This window comes from Somniosus microcephalus, chromosome 1 (assembly GCF_052327205.1).
Source record: "Somniosus microcephalus isolate GS21.2 chromosome 1, FLI_Smic_1.0, whole genome shotgun sequence".
Classification (NCBI taxonomy): Eukaryota; Metazoa; Chordata; class Chondrichthyes; order Squaliformes; family Somniosidae; genus Somniosus; species Somniosus microcephalus.
In genome coordinates, this window is record NC_140987.1 from 225,259,722 (window position 1) to 225,275,383 (window position 15,662).

The window sequence follows — 15,662 nt, forward strand, 5'->3', positions numbered from 1 at the left end:
GATGGGTTGTGGGAGCCCGTAAAACCCTCCCGCCATAGGACTAACCACCCTAATGGCTGGTTCAAAGATGGTTACGGTCACGGAATGAGCGTTAATCACGGCCATAAATCCTTCCACCACTTCATACAGTTCCCCAAAGGGAACAGTGTGAGGATACGTCCGATGATGACCTCTTGTGCAATGCACCTCCTTGGACCCTCAGTCGCAGATGCGAGGGGGCAAGTGGTGCAAGTGTTAAATTTTTTATTTTATTGACATGTAAAATGTTGGCCCAATAATTCCCTTCCAAATGCGCTAGTACGGTCGGGGTACTTACGCATCTGGCCGGATGAAATGCCGGTTTTCAGCATGCACAGTGCATGTGGGGAAAACCGGCATTTCCTGTCCTCTGAACGAAGGGGTTCAGGGGCAGAACGCGTGCGACTGCACAGGCAGCGCGTGCGCAGTATAATTCGCCGCTTTCATTAATGCTTTCAGTGAGGTCCAGTCATTACAACTTACACATGAAAAAAGCATGGGTACAGTTGCTACAGAGGCTGCGGAGGAAGATATTTCTTATCGTGGAGCTTCTGAAAGTATGTATGTCTGTATATATTCCTTTGCGTGTTATGTATATATTCCTTTACTTATGTGTATGAATGTATTATTTAATTATGACTTTCAGAGAAAGTAACTTATTGGAAAATCATAATTAAAAACATACATTCATAGTAAAGGAATATAAAACATACATACATATACGTAAAGGAATATATGTGGACATACATACATAACTCATTCTCACATTCCATTCACACAGCCACAATTGCTCCTTCTACCTACCGTTCTGAAAACCCTTTAAAAAAAAAAAAAAATTTTAACTTTAAAACTTACTTAAAATTTCTTAAAATAACTTCCCTCCCTTTCCCAAACAAAAATATTGCATTTCAAAAGCTCCACGATAAAATATATCTTCCTCCGCAGCCAATGAACCACTTTACACTTGTTTTTTTTCAGTGTAAGTTCTGAGGACTTACCCTCACGGATTTCATGAATGAAATCCACGAAGTTCACTGCGCAAGCGCTGCCTGTGCAGTCGCACGCGCTCGAGGTCTGGAAATGCCGGCGTTCCCCGCATGCGCTGTTCCTGCTGAACGCCGGCATTTCCAACGGCCAGAAGCGTGAGTACCCCGAGCGCACTCACGCTTCTGGCCTGGAATTTCTGGCCCATTGTACTTCAGCTACTTCTCTGTTCCAAAAATAGCACAGGGATGCTGAGGCTGTGCTGTTGCTGTTTAAATACTTCACAATAGTTTATACAATATCACTTTGATAATAGGAGAATGGAATACCAGGAAGCAAAATGTTGTTTAATTATTCACTATCCATTATTTTCCAATACTTTCTGACATTACAGATTTCACCTTAAGCCAAAATTCCATTGTTTCAATAATATCAATATTACTAATAATTTACAATAGTTTTAATAGGAGCGTTTATGATGGCAAGCTGTGCTCAGCTGTAGCACTCTCACCTCTGAGCCAGAAGGTGGTGGATTCAAGTTCTACTCCAGAGACTTGAGCACATAATTCAGGCTGACACTTCGGAGGTGCCATCTTTCAGATGAGACGATAAACCGAGGCCCCGTCAAGTGGACGTAAAAGATTGCATGACACTTTTCGAAGAAAAGCAGGAGAGTTCTTCTGGTGTCAGGGCCAATACATATCCCCTAACCAACATCACTAAAACAGATTATCTGGTCATTATCTCATTGTTGTTTGTGGGATCTTGCTGTGTGCAACTTGGTTGTCACATTTCCTACATTACAGCAGTGACTACTGATGTGCCTCAATAAATCCGAGACTCAATGTTAACTGAACAAAGCAAGGCTTTTATTAACTTAGAAGGTAACACACAGTGGAGAAGTGTCTCCCATCCAGAGGTCGGCTGTACTGGATGTGAGACACGCTGGGCCTGCTTAAGTAGAGGCCAGGTATGGGTGGAGCCCTGCACACAATAAAATACAGGTGAGGAAATGGAACTGAGGTAAGGGAAATGAAACTGAAACTAAACCACAGTCACAGGCACAATCACACACAGAGAATACAGATGAGTGATGAATGGCATATTTCATCACATTCACCCCTTCTATAGATTTAGTCTGTTCGGGGGTTTGATAGTCCTCTGTGACTGACGTGGCTGTTGTGGTGCCGCGGGTGTCGGCTGGGTGTCCCCGGTGGCCTCCTGGGTCTCTGCCGGGGGCGCCGCCAGGGTTGTTGAAGGGGTGGTTGGTGGGGGTACCGTTGGTCGATGTTCTTCCGGGGGTGATGAAAGAGTAGTGGGTGGGTAAGAGTTGCTGTGATCGTTGTTGTGGTTGTTGTCGTTACCGGCTGGGGCGACGTCTTTTATGGACACGGTGTCCTCCCTTCCGTCGGCGTGCCGGACATACGCGTATTGGGGGTTGGCGTGGAGTAGGTGCACTGACTCCATGAGAGGGTCCGTCTTGTGGCCCCTCACATGCCTTCGTACAAATACCGGACCTGGGGTGGAGAGCCCTGACGGCATGGATACGCCTGAGGTGGATTTCCGGGGAAAAACAAACATTCGTTCATGAGGCGTGGCATTAGTGGCAGTACACAATAGCGACCGTATCGAATGGAGCACATCTGGGAGGACTTCCTGCCAGCGGGAGATAGGGAGGCCCTTGGTCCTTAGAGCTAGAGTGACTGCTTTCCATACTGTCCCGTTCTCTCGCTCCACCTGGCCGTTACCCTGGGGGTTGTAGCTGGTGGTACGGCTCGTGGCGATCCCCCTGGACAGCATGTACTGGCGTAGCTCTTCGCTCATGAAGGACGCCCCCCTATCCGTGTGGATGTAGCTCGGCATACTGAACAGGCAGAACAGGCTGTTGAGGCATTTAATGACCGTGGCGCTGGTCATGTCTGGGCAGGGGAAGGCGAATGGGAAACGGGAGTATTCGTCCACAATGTTCAGGAAGTAAACATTGCGGTCGGCTGACGGGAGGGGGCCCTTGAAATCTAAGCTGAGCCGCTCAAAGGGCCGTGTAGCTTTGATTAAGTGGGCTCTATCTGGGCGGTAGAACCGAGGCTTGCACTCAGCGCAAGTGCGGCAGTTCCTGGTCAGAGACCGAACTTCCTCAATTGAGTAGGGTAAGTTGCGGGACTTTATGAAGTGGAACAGCCGTGTGACCCCTGGGTGGCAGAGGTCGTTGTGGAGGGTCTGTAGCCGATCCCCGGTGGCGCTGGCACACATCCCTCGTGAGAGGGCGTCGGGGGATTCGTTAAGGGCCCCTGGCCAGTAAATGATGCCATACTCGAAGGTGGAGAGCTCGATCCGCCACCTGAGAATCTTATCATTTTTAATCTTCCCCTTCTGTTTATTATTAAACATAAACGCTACCGACCGCTGGTCGGTAAGTAGGGTGAAGCGTTTGCCGGCTGGCAGTGGCGCCAGTGGCGCACTGCCTCCACGATGGCTTGGGCCTCCTTTTCCACGGAGGAGTGTCTGATCTCGGGCCCTTGGAGGGTCCTCGAGAAGAAAGCTACGGGCCGCCCCGCCTGGTTGAGGGTGGCCGCCAAGGCAAAGTCAGACGCATCACTTTCCACTTGAAAGGGAGTGTTCTCGTCCACTGCCTGTAGCGTGGCCTGCTCAATATCCCGCTTAATGCTTTTGAAGGCAGCAGAGAGCGGAAAAGAGGATGCTTTCAAGAGGGGGCGGGCTTTGTCGGAGTAGTTGGGGACCCATTGGGAATAATAAGAAAATAACCCCAGGCACCTTTTCAGGGCTTTGGGAGTGTTGGGCAGGGGCAGCTCCCGTAGGGGGCGCAATCGGTCGGGGTCTGGTCCGATTTCCCCATTCTCCACCACGCTGCCTAGTATGCAGAGGCGCGTGGTGTTGTAAACGCACTTGTCCTCGTTGTAAGTGAGGTTGAGTTTTTGTGCGGTTTTCAGGAACCTCTCGAGGTTCGAGTCGTGATCCTGCTGGTTGTGACCGCAGATGGTGATGTTGTCGAGGTAGGGGAAGGTTGCCTGCAAGTGGTGGTCATCGACCATGCGGTCCATCTCCCTCTGAAAGACCGAGACCCCATTCGTCACCCCAAAGGGGACTCTGAGGAATTGGTAGAGGCGTCCGTTCGCCTCGAAGGCGGTGTACGGGTGGTCCTCTGGTCTGATAGGGAGCTGGTGGTATGCTGACTTGAGGTCGATGGTGGAGAACACCCAGTATTGGGCGATTTGGTTCACCATTTCTGATATGCGGGGTAGTGGGTAGGCGTCTAGTTGGGTGTACCTGTTGATCGTTTGGCTATAGTCGATCACCATCCGTTTCTTCTCGCTACCCCTCACCACCACCACTTGTGCGCGCCACGGGCTGTTGCTGCGTTCAATAATGCCCTCCTTCAGGAGCCTGTCTACCTCGGTCGCGATAAACCGCCTGTCCTCCCAGCTGTACCTCCTGCTTTTGGTCGCTATTGGCCGGCAGTTAGGGGTAAGGTTCGCGAATAGCGAAGGCGGCTTTACCTTCAGGGTAGCCAGGCCGCACACTGTGAGGGGCGGCTGGGACCCACCGTAATTGAGCGTGATGCTTTGGTGGTGGCACTGGAAATCCAGGCCCAAGATCACGCTCGCACATAGATTCTTCATGATTAGTAATTTAAAATTATCGTATACAGTTCCGTTAATGGACAATTGTACCACGCAGTAACCCATAATGGTCGATGTCTGGGTTTTATCAGCCATAGAGATGGTACCCCGAGTAGGGACCACCGTTAGAGAGAGTTGTTGTGCTAGTTCAGGGTGGATAAAACTCTCCGTACTTCCACTGTCAATTAAACCTTTAACCCCGCACCCGTTTACCTCAATGTCCACCATTGATTTGGATAGCGGGTGCGGCCTGGTCTGGTCCACTGTGACCGATGCCACTGTAGGGCCCTGATCGAGACAAGATGGCGTCCACGCTGTCTGCTCACAAGATGGCGGACCCCACGAGGTCGGGCAAGATGGCGTCCAAGATGGCCGCTCCCACGGCGCACACGCGGCGGTGGCGGGTTTTCCGGCGGGGTTCCCTCTGCACACCTTCCCGAAGTGCCCCTTCTTACCGCACTTGAAGCAGGTGGTGCCTTTCGCTGGGCACAGGTTTCTGGTGTGTTTCGGCTGTCCGCAGAAGTAGCAGTTGGGGCCCCGACGCGTCGCGGCTGTCGTAGGGCTTCTGGGGGGAGAGCGGGGCCCCGACGGTGTCGGGCTGCCGGGCGGGGAAGGTGCCTTCCAAGATGGCGGCGCCCTTGGTGCAAACGTGGCGGCATGGGCGGCGCGGGCTGAAGAGTAGGCGTCCGAGTTTCTCTGGGCCACATCCAGGGATCGCGCTGTGTCCACAGCCTGTTTCAGGTCCAATCCCGATTTCTCCAGTAGTCTCTGCCGGATGTAAGTGGAGCTGAGGCCTGTGATAAAGGCATCACGAACAAGCTCATCAGTGTACACTGCGGCTTTTACATCTTGGCACTTGCAGTCTTTGCCAAGCGTTTTCAGGGTGACTAGGAACTCATCCAGCGATTCCCCAGGTCACTGTGCGCGAGTAGCAAGCAGATGCCTAGCATACACCTCATTCGTAGGCTGCTGGTAATGCGCCTTTAAGATGTCGCAGGCGGCCGGGTACGTGTCGGCGTCTTGGATGAGGGGGTAAACCCGGTGGCTTACCCAATTCCGCAGGATTCCGAGTTTCATACTTTCAGCGTCCGTAGCGCCTGTGATGGCTGCGGAATTGTCCAGGAAGAATTCCATACACTTAAACCAGTGTCCGAAGCGTGCCGATGCGTCCGAAGCATGCTGATCCAAATCCAAACGTTCGGGTTTCAAGAGTTGATCCATTGTGTTGAAAAATAAGTTAATAAAATTGATGTGCCTCAATAAATCCGAGACTCAATGTTAACTGAACAAAGCAAGGCTTTTATTAACTTAGAAGGTAACACACAGTGGAGAAGTGTCTCCCATCCAGAGGTCGGCTGTACTGGATGTGAGACATGCTGGGCCTGCTTAAGTAGAGGCCAGGTATGGGCGGAGCCCTACACACAATAAAATACAGGTGAGGAAATGGAACTGAGGTAAGGGAAATGAAACTGAAACTAAACCACAGTCACAGGCACAATCACACACAGAGAATACAGATGAGTGATGAATGGCATATTTCATCACAACTACTACACTTCAAAAGTACTTAATTTGCTTTAAAGCACTTTGGGACATCTTGAGGTCGTGAAAGGCACAATATAAATGCTGTCTGTCATTTCTCGCAAAGTTCCTATGCATAAGGGAATCAAAAGAGTCCTACTGAATTGCCAAATTGTGATGAATACACTTGCACTGTGGGCAAAAGTACTGATTGTAACTGCTCCCATTCTCTGTATTTAAGATAAGGATTCAGTGTCAGATATGACCTAACACACACAGAGGAAAAACTGTAGTTTAGCTTCTAACGCATTCAAAAAAATGTTTTATTCATTCATGGGAAGTGGGCATCGCTGGCAAAGTCAGCATTTATTGCCCATCCCTAAGTGCCCTTGAGAAGGTGGTGATGAGCCCCCTCCTTGAACCACTGCAGTCCGTGTGGTGAAGATACTCCCACAGTGCTGTTAGGTAGGGAGTTCCAGTATTTTGACCCAGCGACAATGCAGGAATGGTGATATATTTCCAAGTCAGGATGGTGTGTAACTTGGAGGGGAACTTGTAGGTGGTGGTGTTTCCACACGCCTGCTGCCCTTGCCCTTCTAGGTGGAAGCGGTCGCGGGTTTAGGAGGTGCTGTCGAAGAAGCCTTGGCGAGTTGCAGCATTGCATCTTGTAGACAGTACTAGCTGCAGCCACGGTGCACCGGTGGTGGAGGGAGTGAATGTTTAAGGTGGTGGATGGGGTGCCAATCAAAGGGGCTGCTTTGTTCCTGGATGGTGCCGAGCTTCTTGAGTGTTGTTGAAGTTGTACCCATACAAGCAAATGGAGAGTATTCCATCAAACTCCTGACCTGTGCCTTGTAGATGGTGGAAAGGCTTTGGGGAGTCAAGAGGTGAGTAAAAATACCCAGCCTCTGACCTGCTCTTGTAGCCACAGTAGTTATGTGGGTGATCCAGTTAAGTTTCTGATCAATGGTGACCCCCCCCAGGATGTTGATGGTGGGGGATTCAGCGATGGTAATCCCGTTGAATGTCAAGAAGAGGTGGTTAGACTCTCGCTTGTTGGAGATGGTCATTGCCTGGCACTTGTGTGGCATGAATGTTACTTGCCACTTATCAGCCCAAGCCTGAATGTTGTCCAGTTCTTGCTGCATGCGGGCATGGACTGCTTCATTATCAGAGGAGTTGCGAATGGAACTGAACACTGTGCAGTCATCAGTGAACATCCCCATTTCTGACCTTATGTTGGAGGGAAGGTCATTGATGAAGCAGCTGAAGATGGTTGGGCCTAGCACACTGCCCTGAGGAACTCCTGCAGCGATGTCCTGGGGCTATGATTATTGGCCTCCAACAAGAACAATCATCTTCCTTTGTGCCAGGTATGGCTCCAGCCAGTGGAGCATTTTCCCTCTAATTCCCATTGATTTCAGTTTTACTAGGGCTCCTTGATGCCACACTCAGTCAAATGCTGCCTTGATGTCAAGGGCAGTCACTCTCACCTCACCTCTGGAATTCAGCTCTTTTGTCCATGTTTGGACCAAGGCTGTAATGTGGTCTAGACCTGAGTGGTCCTGGTGGAACCCAAACTGAGCATTGGTGAGTAGATTATTGGTGAGTAAGTGCCGCTTAATAGCACTATCGATGACACCTTCCATCACTTTGCTGATGATTGAGTGTAGGCTGCTGGGGCGGTAATTGTTTGGAATGGATTTGTCCTGCTTTTTGTGGACAGGACATACCTGGGAAATTTACCACTTTGCCAGGTAGATGCCAGTGTTAGTGGCTAGAGGTGCAACTAGTTCTGGAGCACAAGTCTTCAGCATTACAGCCGGGATGTTGTCAGGGCCCATAGCCTTTGCTGTATCCAGTGCGCTCAGCCATTTCTTGATATCACGTGGAGTAAATTGAATTGGCTGAAGACTGGCTTCAGTGATGGCGGGGACCTCAGGAGGAGGCCGAGATAGATCATCTACTCAGCACTTCTGGCTGAAGATGGTTGCAAACACTTCAGCCTTGTCTTTTGCACTCACATGCTGGGCTGCACCATCATTGAGGATGGGGATATTCATGGAGCCTCTTCCTCCCATTAGTTGTTTAATGGTCCACCACCATTCACTGGATGTGGCAGGACTGCAGAGTTTTGATCTTATCCGTTGGTTATGGGATCACTTAGCTCTGTCTATAGCATGCTGCTTCCGTTGTTTAGCATGCATGTAATCCTGTGTTGTAGCTTCACCAGGTTGGCACCTCATTTTTAGGTACACCTGGTGCTGCCCCGGCATGCTCTTCTACACTCCTTATTGAACCAGGGTTGGTCCCCTGGCTTGATGGTAATGGTAGAGTGAGGGTTATGCTGGGCTATGAGGTTACAGATTGTGGTGGAATACAATTCTGCTGCTGCTGATGGTCCACATCACCTCATGGATTCCCAGTTTTGAGCTGCTAGATCTGTTCTGAATCTATCCCATTTAGTACAGTGGTAGTGCCACACAACATGATGGAGGGTGTCCTCAGTGTGAAGATAGGACTTTATCTCCACAAGGACTTTGCGGTAATTACTCCTATCAATACTGTCACAGACAGATGCATCTGTGACAGGTAGATTGGTGAGCACAAGGTCAAGTAGGTTTTTCCCTCATGTTGGTTCTCTCACCACCTGTCGCAGGCCCAGATTGGCAGTTATGTCCTTTAGGAAATGCCCAGCTCAGTCAGTATTGGTGCTACTGAGCCACTCTTGGCGATGGACATTGAAGTCCCCCACCCAGAATACATTCTGTGCCCTTGCTACCCTCAATACTTCTTCCAAGTGGTGTTCAACTCATAGGAGTACTGATTCATCAGCTGAGAGAGGACGGTAGGTGGTAATCAGCGGGAGGTTTCCTTGCCCATGTTTGACCTATGCCATGAGACTTCATGGGGCCCAGAGTCAATGTTGAGGACTCCCAGGGCCACTCCCTCCCAACTGCATACCACTGTGCCGCCACCCCTGGTGGGTCAGTCCTGCAGGTGGGACAGGGCATACCCAGGGATGGTGATAGAGGAATCTGAGATGTTGGCTGAAAGGTATGATTCTATGAGTAGGGCTATGTCAGGAAGTTGCTTGCCTAGACTGTGGGGCAGTTCTCGAATTTTGGCTTGAGTCCCCAGATGTTAGTGAGGAGGACTTTGCAAGTAGTGTATTTAGACTTCCAAAAGGCATTTGACAAGGTGCCACACAAAAGATTATTGCTCAAGATAAAAAATCACGGGATTGGGGGTAATATTCTGGCGTGGGTGGAGGATTGGCTCTCTAACAGAAAGCAGAGAGCTGGGATAAATGGTTCGTTCTCAGATTGGCAACCAGTAACTAGTGGTGTTCCGCAGGGGTCAGTGCTGGGTCCCCAACTCTTTACAATCTATATTAACGATTTGGAGGAGGGGACCGAGTGTAACATATCAAAGTTTGCAGATGATACAAAGGTGGGAGGGAAAGTAGTGAGTGAGGAGGACATAAAAAACCTGCAAAGGGACATAGACAGGCTAAGTAAGTGGGCAGAGATTTGGCAGATGGAATACAATACTGGAAAGTGTGAGGTTATGCACTTTGGCAGGAAAAATCATAGAGCAAGTTATTATCTTAATGGCAAGAAACTGGAAAGTACTGTAGTACAAAGGGATCTGGGGGTCCTGGTGCATGAAACTCAAAAGGTTAGTATGCAGGTGCAGCAAGTGATCGAGAAGGCCAATGGAATGTTGGCTTTTATTGCTAGGGGGATAGAATATAAAAACAGGGACGTATTGTTGCAGTTGTACAAGGTATTGGTGAGACCGCACCTGGAATACTGCATACAGTTTTGGTGTCCATACTTAAGAAAAGACATACTTGCGCTTGAGTCAGTACAAAGAAGGTTCACTCGGTTAATCCCGGGGATGAGGGGGTGGTCATATGAGGAGAGGTTGAGTAGATTGGGACTCTACTCATTGGAGTTCAGAAGAATGAGAGGCGATCTTATTGAAACATATAAGATTGTGAAGGGGCTTGATCGGGTGGATGCGGTGAGAATGTTCCCAATGATGGGTGAAACTAGAACTAGGGGGCATAATCTTAGAATAAGGGGCTGCTCTTTCAAAACTGAGATGAGGAGAAACTTCTTCATTCAGAGGGTGGTAGGTTTGTGGAATTTGCTGCCCCAGAAAGCTGTGGAAGCTACATCGTTAAATAAATTTAAAACAGAAATAGATAGTTTCCTAGAAGTAAAGGGAATTAAGGGTTACGGGGAGCGGGCAGGAAATTGGACGTGAGTCTAGGTTCGGAATGGTCATGGCCCTGTGGGTAGTGGAGTGGGCCCAGGGGCCGTGTAGCCTGGTTCTGCTCCTACTGTGTTCTAATTCTGTGTTAGATTTCAGGAGATGGTTTTATTCCTGTTCCTGGCTGGGGTGGAGATCGCCTTTACAGAAGGTAAGTACTGTAGAAAATATAGGGACAGAGTGATCTCCTGGAAGAATTTCGATCGCCTAGATGGGTCGGAGAGGAATTTCCCAGATTTTTTTCTCCCAAATTGGCCATTGGGTCTTTTATCTGGTTTTTCGCCTCTCCCGGGAGATCACATGGGTTCAGGTGGATGGAGAGTGATAGAAGATTTGAGGTTAGGATCAGATCACCCATGATCTTATTGAATGGTGGAGCAGGCTCGAGGGGCCGATTGGCCTACTCCTGCTCCTATTTCTTATGTTCTTATGTTCTTATGAATCCAGTGCCTCGGTCGATGCTGGGTAGTCCATCTGGTTTTATTCTTATTGCTTTTCCTAGTGGTTTGATAGAACTGAGTGCCTTGCTAGGCCAAAATTAGAATGGGTACTGACCCTTTAAATCTTTTGGAGAAGCGAGTCGCCCTGTCACTCTAGAAAGTCAAAGACCATGCAGCCTTGAAATGTCACTTCCCATCATCTCTGGATTCAATGTCATGACCTTTTTTCTGGATTTGGTAGGAATGCTGGGGAGAGTTTACAGCACAACTATGTCTAATTTTTATGAATAAAATGTAAGTTTATTGATTATATATAAATGTGGCAGTAAAACTATTTGCTGCAATGCTTGGTCCACAGCTCTTCTGAGTGAGTTAGCAAATACTGGCAGTAGTTTTCAAGGAGTGACTTCCCCAAGGTGATGTGGAGGACAGCTCCAGGCTAAAGTTTAAATACATCCTTTGATCGAGACAAAAACGGTTCATTAAGGCCACAACAGTGAGGTGAAATTCCTTCTCTCGATAAATTGACTGAAAAAGTCAATGTGAGTACTAAGTGAGATTTCCCAATTCGCACACCTGCCGACTTTATGGGTCAATGGAGGAATTACACACACCATTCTCCCACTCCCCTCCCTCCCCCTGAAAGCAAAGAGCACTGTGCATTTCCCTCTGCAGCAAAGCAGAAATAAAATCAATTAAAATTTCTGCGGCCCAACAGATATTGAAGTTTTCCGCATATTGCAAGATTCTGTTACTGAAATCAAACTCACGATCTAAGATAAACCGTGAATGCTGGAAACTTGCAATAAAAACTAAAAAAGTTGGGGATGAACCACAGTTAATATTTCAGGTGGGAGTCTTCAGTCACAAGTGGCTGATGGTTGGACAGGAGAGGCCCCTTTATAAAACTGCCAAGAATTGGGAGGGAGAATCATAGGTAGCAATCAGGAGTGGTGGAGTGAAGTGTGGGGGGGTGGGGGGTGGGGGCTGGGTCAGTCGGTCTTCGGCAGCTGTGCAAAACAGGCGACAGCGAATCGGCAGCCCATTTTACATCCCTCCCAACTTTCCTTTCTATTGAAGTAATTCGTTATCGCACATTTTTCACTCTTGCCGAAAACCAATTTCACCCCCCAAGACTCTAGATACATTAACTTGTTTTGCAAAGATGAAGCTAATGTGTTCAGTAGCTTATAAATAGATTTTTTAAAGTTGGAAAGAGATGTAAGGGGCTGAATTCTATACCAAGGTCAAACATTGGAAATACAAAGGGCTGAGTCAGACAGCTCCAAATTGTTCAATTAAACATCCAACTAGAGGGCTGCAAGATCTAGCCTCAGCAAAAGATTCTCAAAACCATCCAATGAGAGGGAATTCGTTTCATATAATTCAGAAAAAATGAACCTAACAAGACAGGTGAGAGAAAGAATGCCAACAAACGCAGGGCATGTTTGCCTCATAGACGATAGTACCAATAAGAATGTGGGCGCTTTACGGGGATTTTTTACCTGTATTAACTTGTATATTTATTCAATAAGGGAGATCTATTACATGCAAATGAGATTTCAGTAATAAAGGGACATTGTTTTGTAAAACAAGAATGCCACCATAAATAAGTTCTTGCTCACATTCTCTGCCAATAATCACTGTACAATACTAATTCTGCTATCCTTTTATCCCAGGGTGACTCCGGAGGTCCGTTAGCCTGTGTGGAGTCTGATGGAACCTGGATTCTTGCTGGAATCGTGAGCTTTGGTTTTGAATGCGCCAAACCTAATTTCCCAGGAGTTTATTCTCGTGTTACAGCTCTTAGAGACTGGGTGCAGGAGCAGACTGGAACATAAATGGTTGTAATAAGTGACGGTCCATTTTGTACTGGTCGTAGACTGATTTTCATTCTCCATTAACAAATTCTAACTTCATTCTTATCAATAACTTATTATCATGTAGTGAATTCCCTGCTACCACATTGTCAGAAAATAACGTGACTTCTTTTCTTGAGCCTGCATTTGCTACATAATGTTTGGGTGAGATAGAAGATACAAGTGTAACAGGGCATCTAAACTGTAACAAAATCTTTTTCACAAGTAGACACTTTTGCTGCTATCGTACAATTCGAAAATAGATTATTCTGGGTTCTTTTGTGGATTTTATTGGGTTACAGTTTAAAATTACTCTATGCTTTAAAATGTGTTCAAAATCAGTGAGTGATATCTCACAACAATAATAACAACTTGCCTCTCAACCCTCCGAGAACTCTTTGTTCCTTCAACTCTGGCCTCTTGTGCATCCCCCACTTCCCTCACTCCACCATTGGCGGCCGCGCCTTCAGGCTCTAAGCTCTGGAATTCCCTCCCTAAACTTCTCCACCTCTCTCTCCTCCTTTAAGATGCTCGTTAAAGCCTACCTCTTTGACCAAGCTTTTGATCATCTGTCCTAAAATCTCCATATGTGGTTCGGTGTCAAATTTAGTTTGATAACGCTCCTGTGAAGTGCCTTGGGACATTTTACTATATTAAAGTTACTATATAAATGCGAGTTGAAAGGATTCGCAAATGTCATGTCTCCCCCCCCCCCCCAAAGATTTACTTTTGGTTTATTAAAGAAACCCTGGTTGGACTAAGTTTAAAATCCAGGGCTCAACAAGATGGCTGTGGTCAGCCTCATGGCAAAAGCCTGTAATTTCAGTTTGGACTGACAGCTTGTATTCTGATGACTGTGGGAAGGAACTTTCCAGAACTCGAATGCAGACAGACCTTCTGCATTTATGCATTAGAAGCAAACCCAGTGGCATTCAGGCCTCTGATTAAAAGCCATCAAGGTTGTTTGCACAAACAATCAACAGCAGTCAGGGCCTATTGAATATGTAGTGGGACAAGCTCAGCAGCATTCAGGCCTTCGTTTAGAGAACATCAACACTGTTTACAAACGATCAACGGGGCATTCAGACTGGAATGGCCCCATCACAAAAACCAGTTGGACAAAGGGGAACACTGATGAGATCAGTAAAACCGATTACCGGCCATCCAGGTCGATGGGCCCAGATCGGTACCTTTAGTATAAGTTTCAATACGTCCAGATTAGACAAAAGAAATTAGCTGATCTGGTGGGAGATAAGGGCTACCGGGAAGGGTATAACTAGTCCCTCGGGAAGCCGTATCTCTCTCTCTCTCTCTCTCTCCCGCCTCGCCTCCGGTGCCCTGCCTTACCATCAACCCAGCAAAAAGGACCGTCGATGAAGAGCCCGTCCAGGGAAGTAGAATACCCGCAGTTACGTTTAAATTACTGGGGTATCTCTGCTTTGGGGTGGTGAAAACCTAAGACATCAGCAGGCAACAGGGCACGGAGCAGGCGTTTCAACATCCTAGACTGGTGAGCATCAATTTTCTGGCCCATCACAAGATAACCTAGATAGGTGTAAAGGGTGGGAGTTAAGGAGAATTGCTAAAGTGTCATTTTAGTCATTTTCCCTCGATGTGTCCATTTCTCCTCCCCCGTTAAGTGTAATTGTGCTGCATCCACAGTGATTTTCTCTGTATAGTAATTGTTCTCTATTTTAATAAACATTGGTTTTCTTTGCACCGAACCACTGGTCTCGTTTGTCTATATTGCTACTTGTAAATATGTCCAGTGCTCAGAACTGAAAAGGGGAAGCGATTTGAACCGCATGGGGCTGGAGCAGCTCAGAAACACGACTGACTGGCCAGACACAAGCCCCAAACCAAAAAACCCCTACAGAAATGGCGAGCTAGGTAGGAGCATCGGCGACAGTATGCGATATGACAGACAGTGGTACGGAGGGAGAAACTGCAATGGAAGAGAGGTTGTCCACTTATGTGTGCAGAAAGGTCAATATCGGCAAGAAATGGGTGGGCGCTATGTTAAAGGCCAAGCGTCCCACAGACGCCACCGCCCAGTGGACGGCGAGTAAACAGCATAAGAGGGCAATTGAAAAGGCAGTCTGGTTAATGTGTTACAAGAAACAAGTCCTCGTGCTGGACAGTGTTGTAGCAGCACAGGCTGCCAAGCTCAAGAAATTGGCCCTAGAAATGCAGGATAGGTTTTAGCGGAAGAGAAAGTGCTAGTGGCACTTCAGGCGTTAAGCCAAGAAAGAGCGCAGACGGCAAAAGAACACCAGGCAAAGGTAGACCGCCTGGAGGCCTGGGCCGTCGAAGTGCAACAGGAACACCAGGCAAAGGTAGAGCGCCTGGAGGCCCGGGCCGGCGAAGTGCAACGGGAACATCAGGCAAGGGTAGAGCGCCTGGAATACCAGACCGCTGAAATTAAAGCCAGCGCTAGGCGCAAGATGGAGCACTTGGAATACCAGGTCAGAGAGGCGAGGGGCAGCGAGAAACGGCTGCAGGACACGATTTGCGACCTCACCCAAGAATTAAAAGAGCAGGAGGAGAAAGTAAGGGAGGTAAAGGCAGCATACAAGCTAGCCTGCGGCCGGGGGTTTGAGGAGGCAGATCACGGGCCCTGTAGGGAGGAGATAGAAAGCTTGGGCATGGCCTTATCGAGGGCGAAGGGCATGGTATGCCTCATCAGCCCGAAGGCGAGCCAGTCGGACTTTACCGGCAACCCAAACAGAACCGTCCCACAGGCAGCACCCAGAACAAAGCTGGCTAGGGAATCAGAGGTCCCACGGCCGCCACCCATAGCTCCGAGTTTTCAGGAGTTCTGGCAGCAAGGGGGGGAGGGTGGAGGATGAAGTGGTAGGGGAAGCACAGCAGGCCCCACTAGATAGGCTGGGACCAGGACCGGTGTACCCCCTCCAACAACG

General features: G+C 48.3%; 1 protein-coding gene across 1 annotated transcript in view; it reads left to right on the forward strand.

The window, feature by feature from the left end:
* The window catches only part of LOC147124644 (transmembrane protease serine 11C-like), a 59,850-nt gene extending 45,428 nt beyond the window's left edge, over nucleotides 1-14,422 (forward strand). The window contains exon 7 of the mRNA XM_085983091.1: nucleotides 12,562-14,422. Coding sequence (XP_085839217.1) covers nucleotides 12,562-12,723 — 162 coding nt within the window. The 3' untranslated portion in view covers nucleotides 12,724-14,422. The remainder of the gene's footprint in view (nucleotides 1-12,561) is intronic.
* The last annotated feature ends 1,240 nt before the right edge of the window (nucleotides 14,423-15,662 follow it).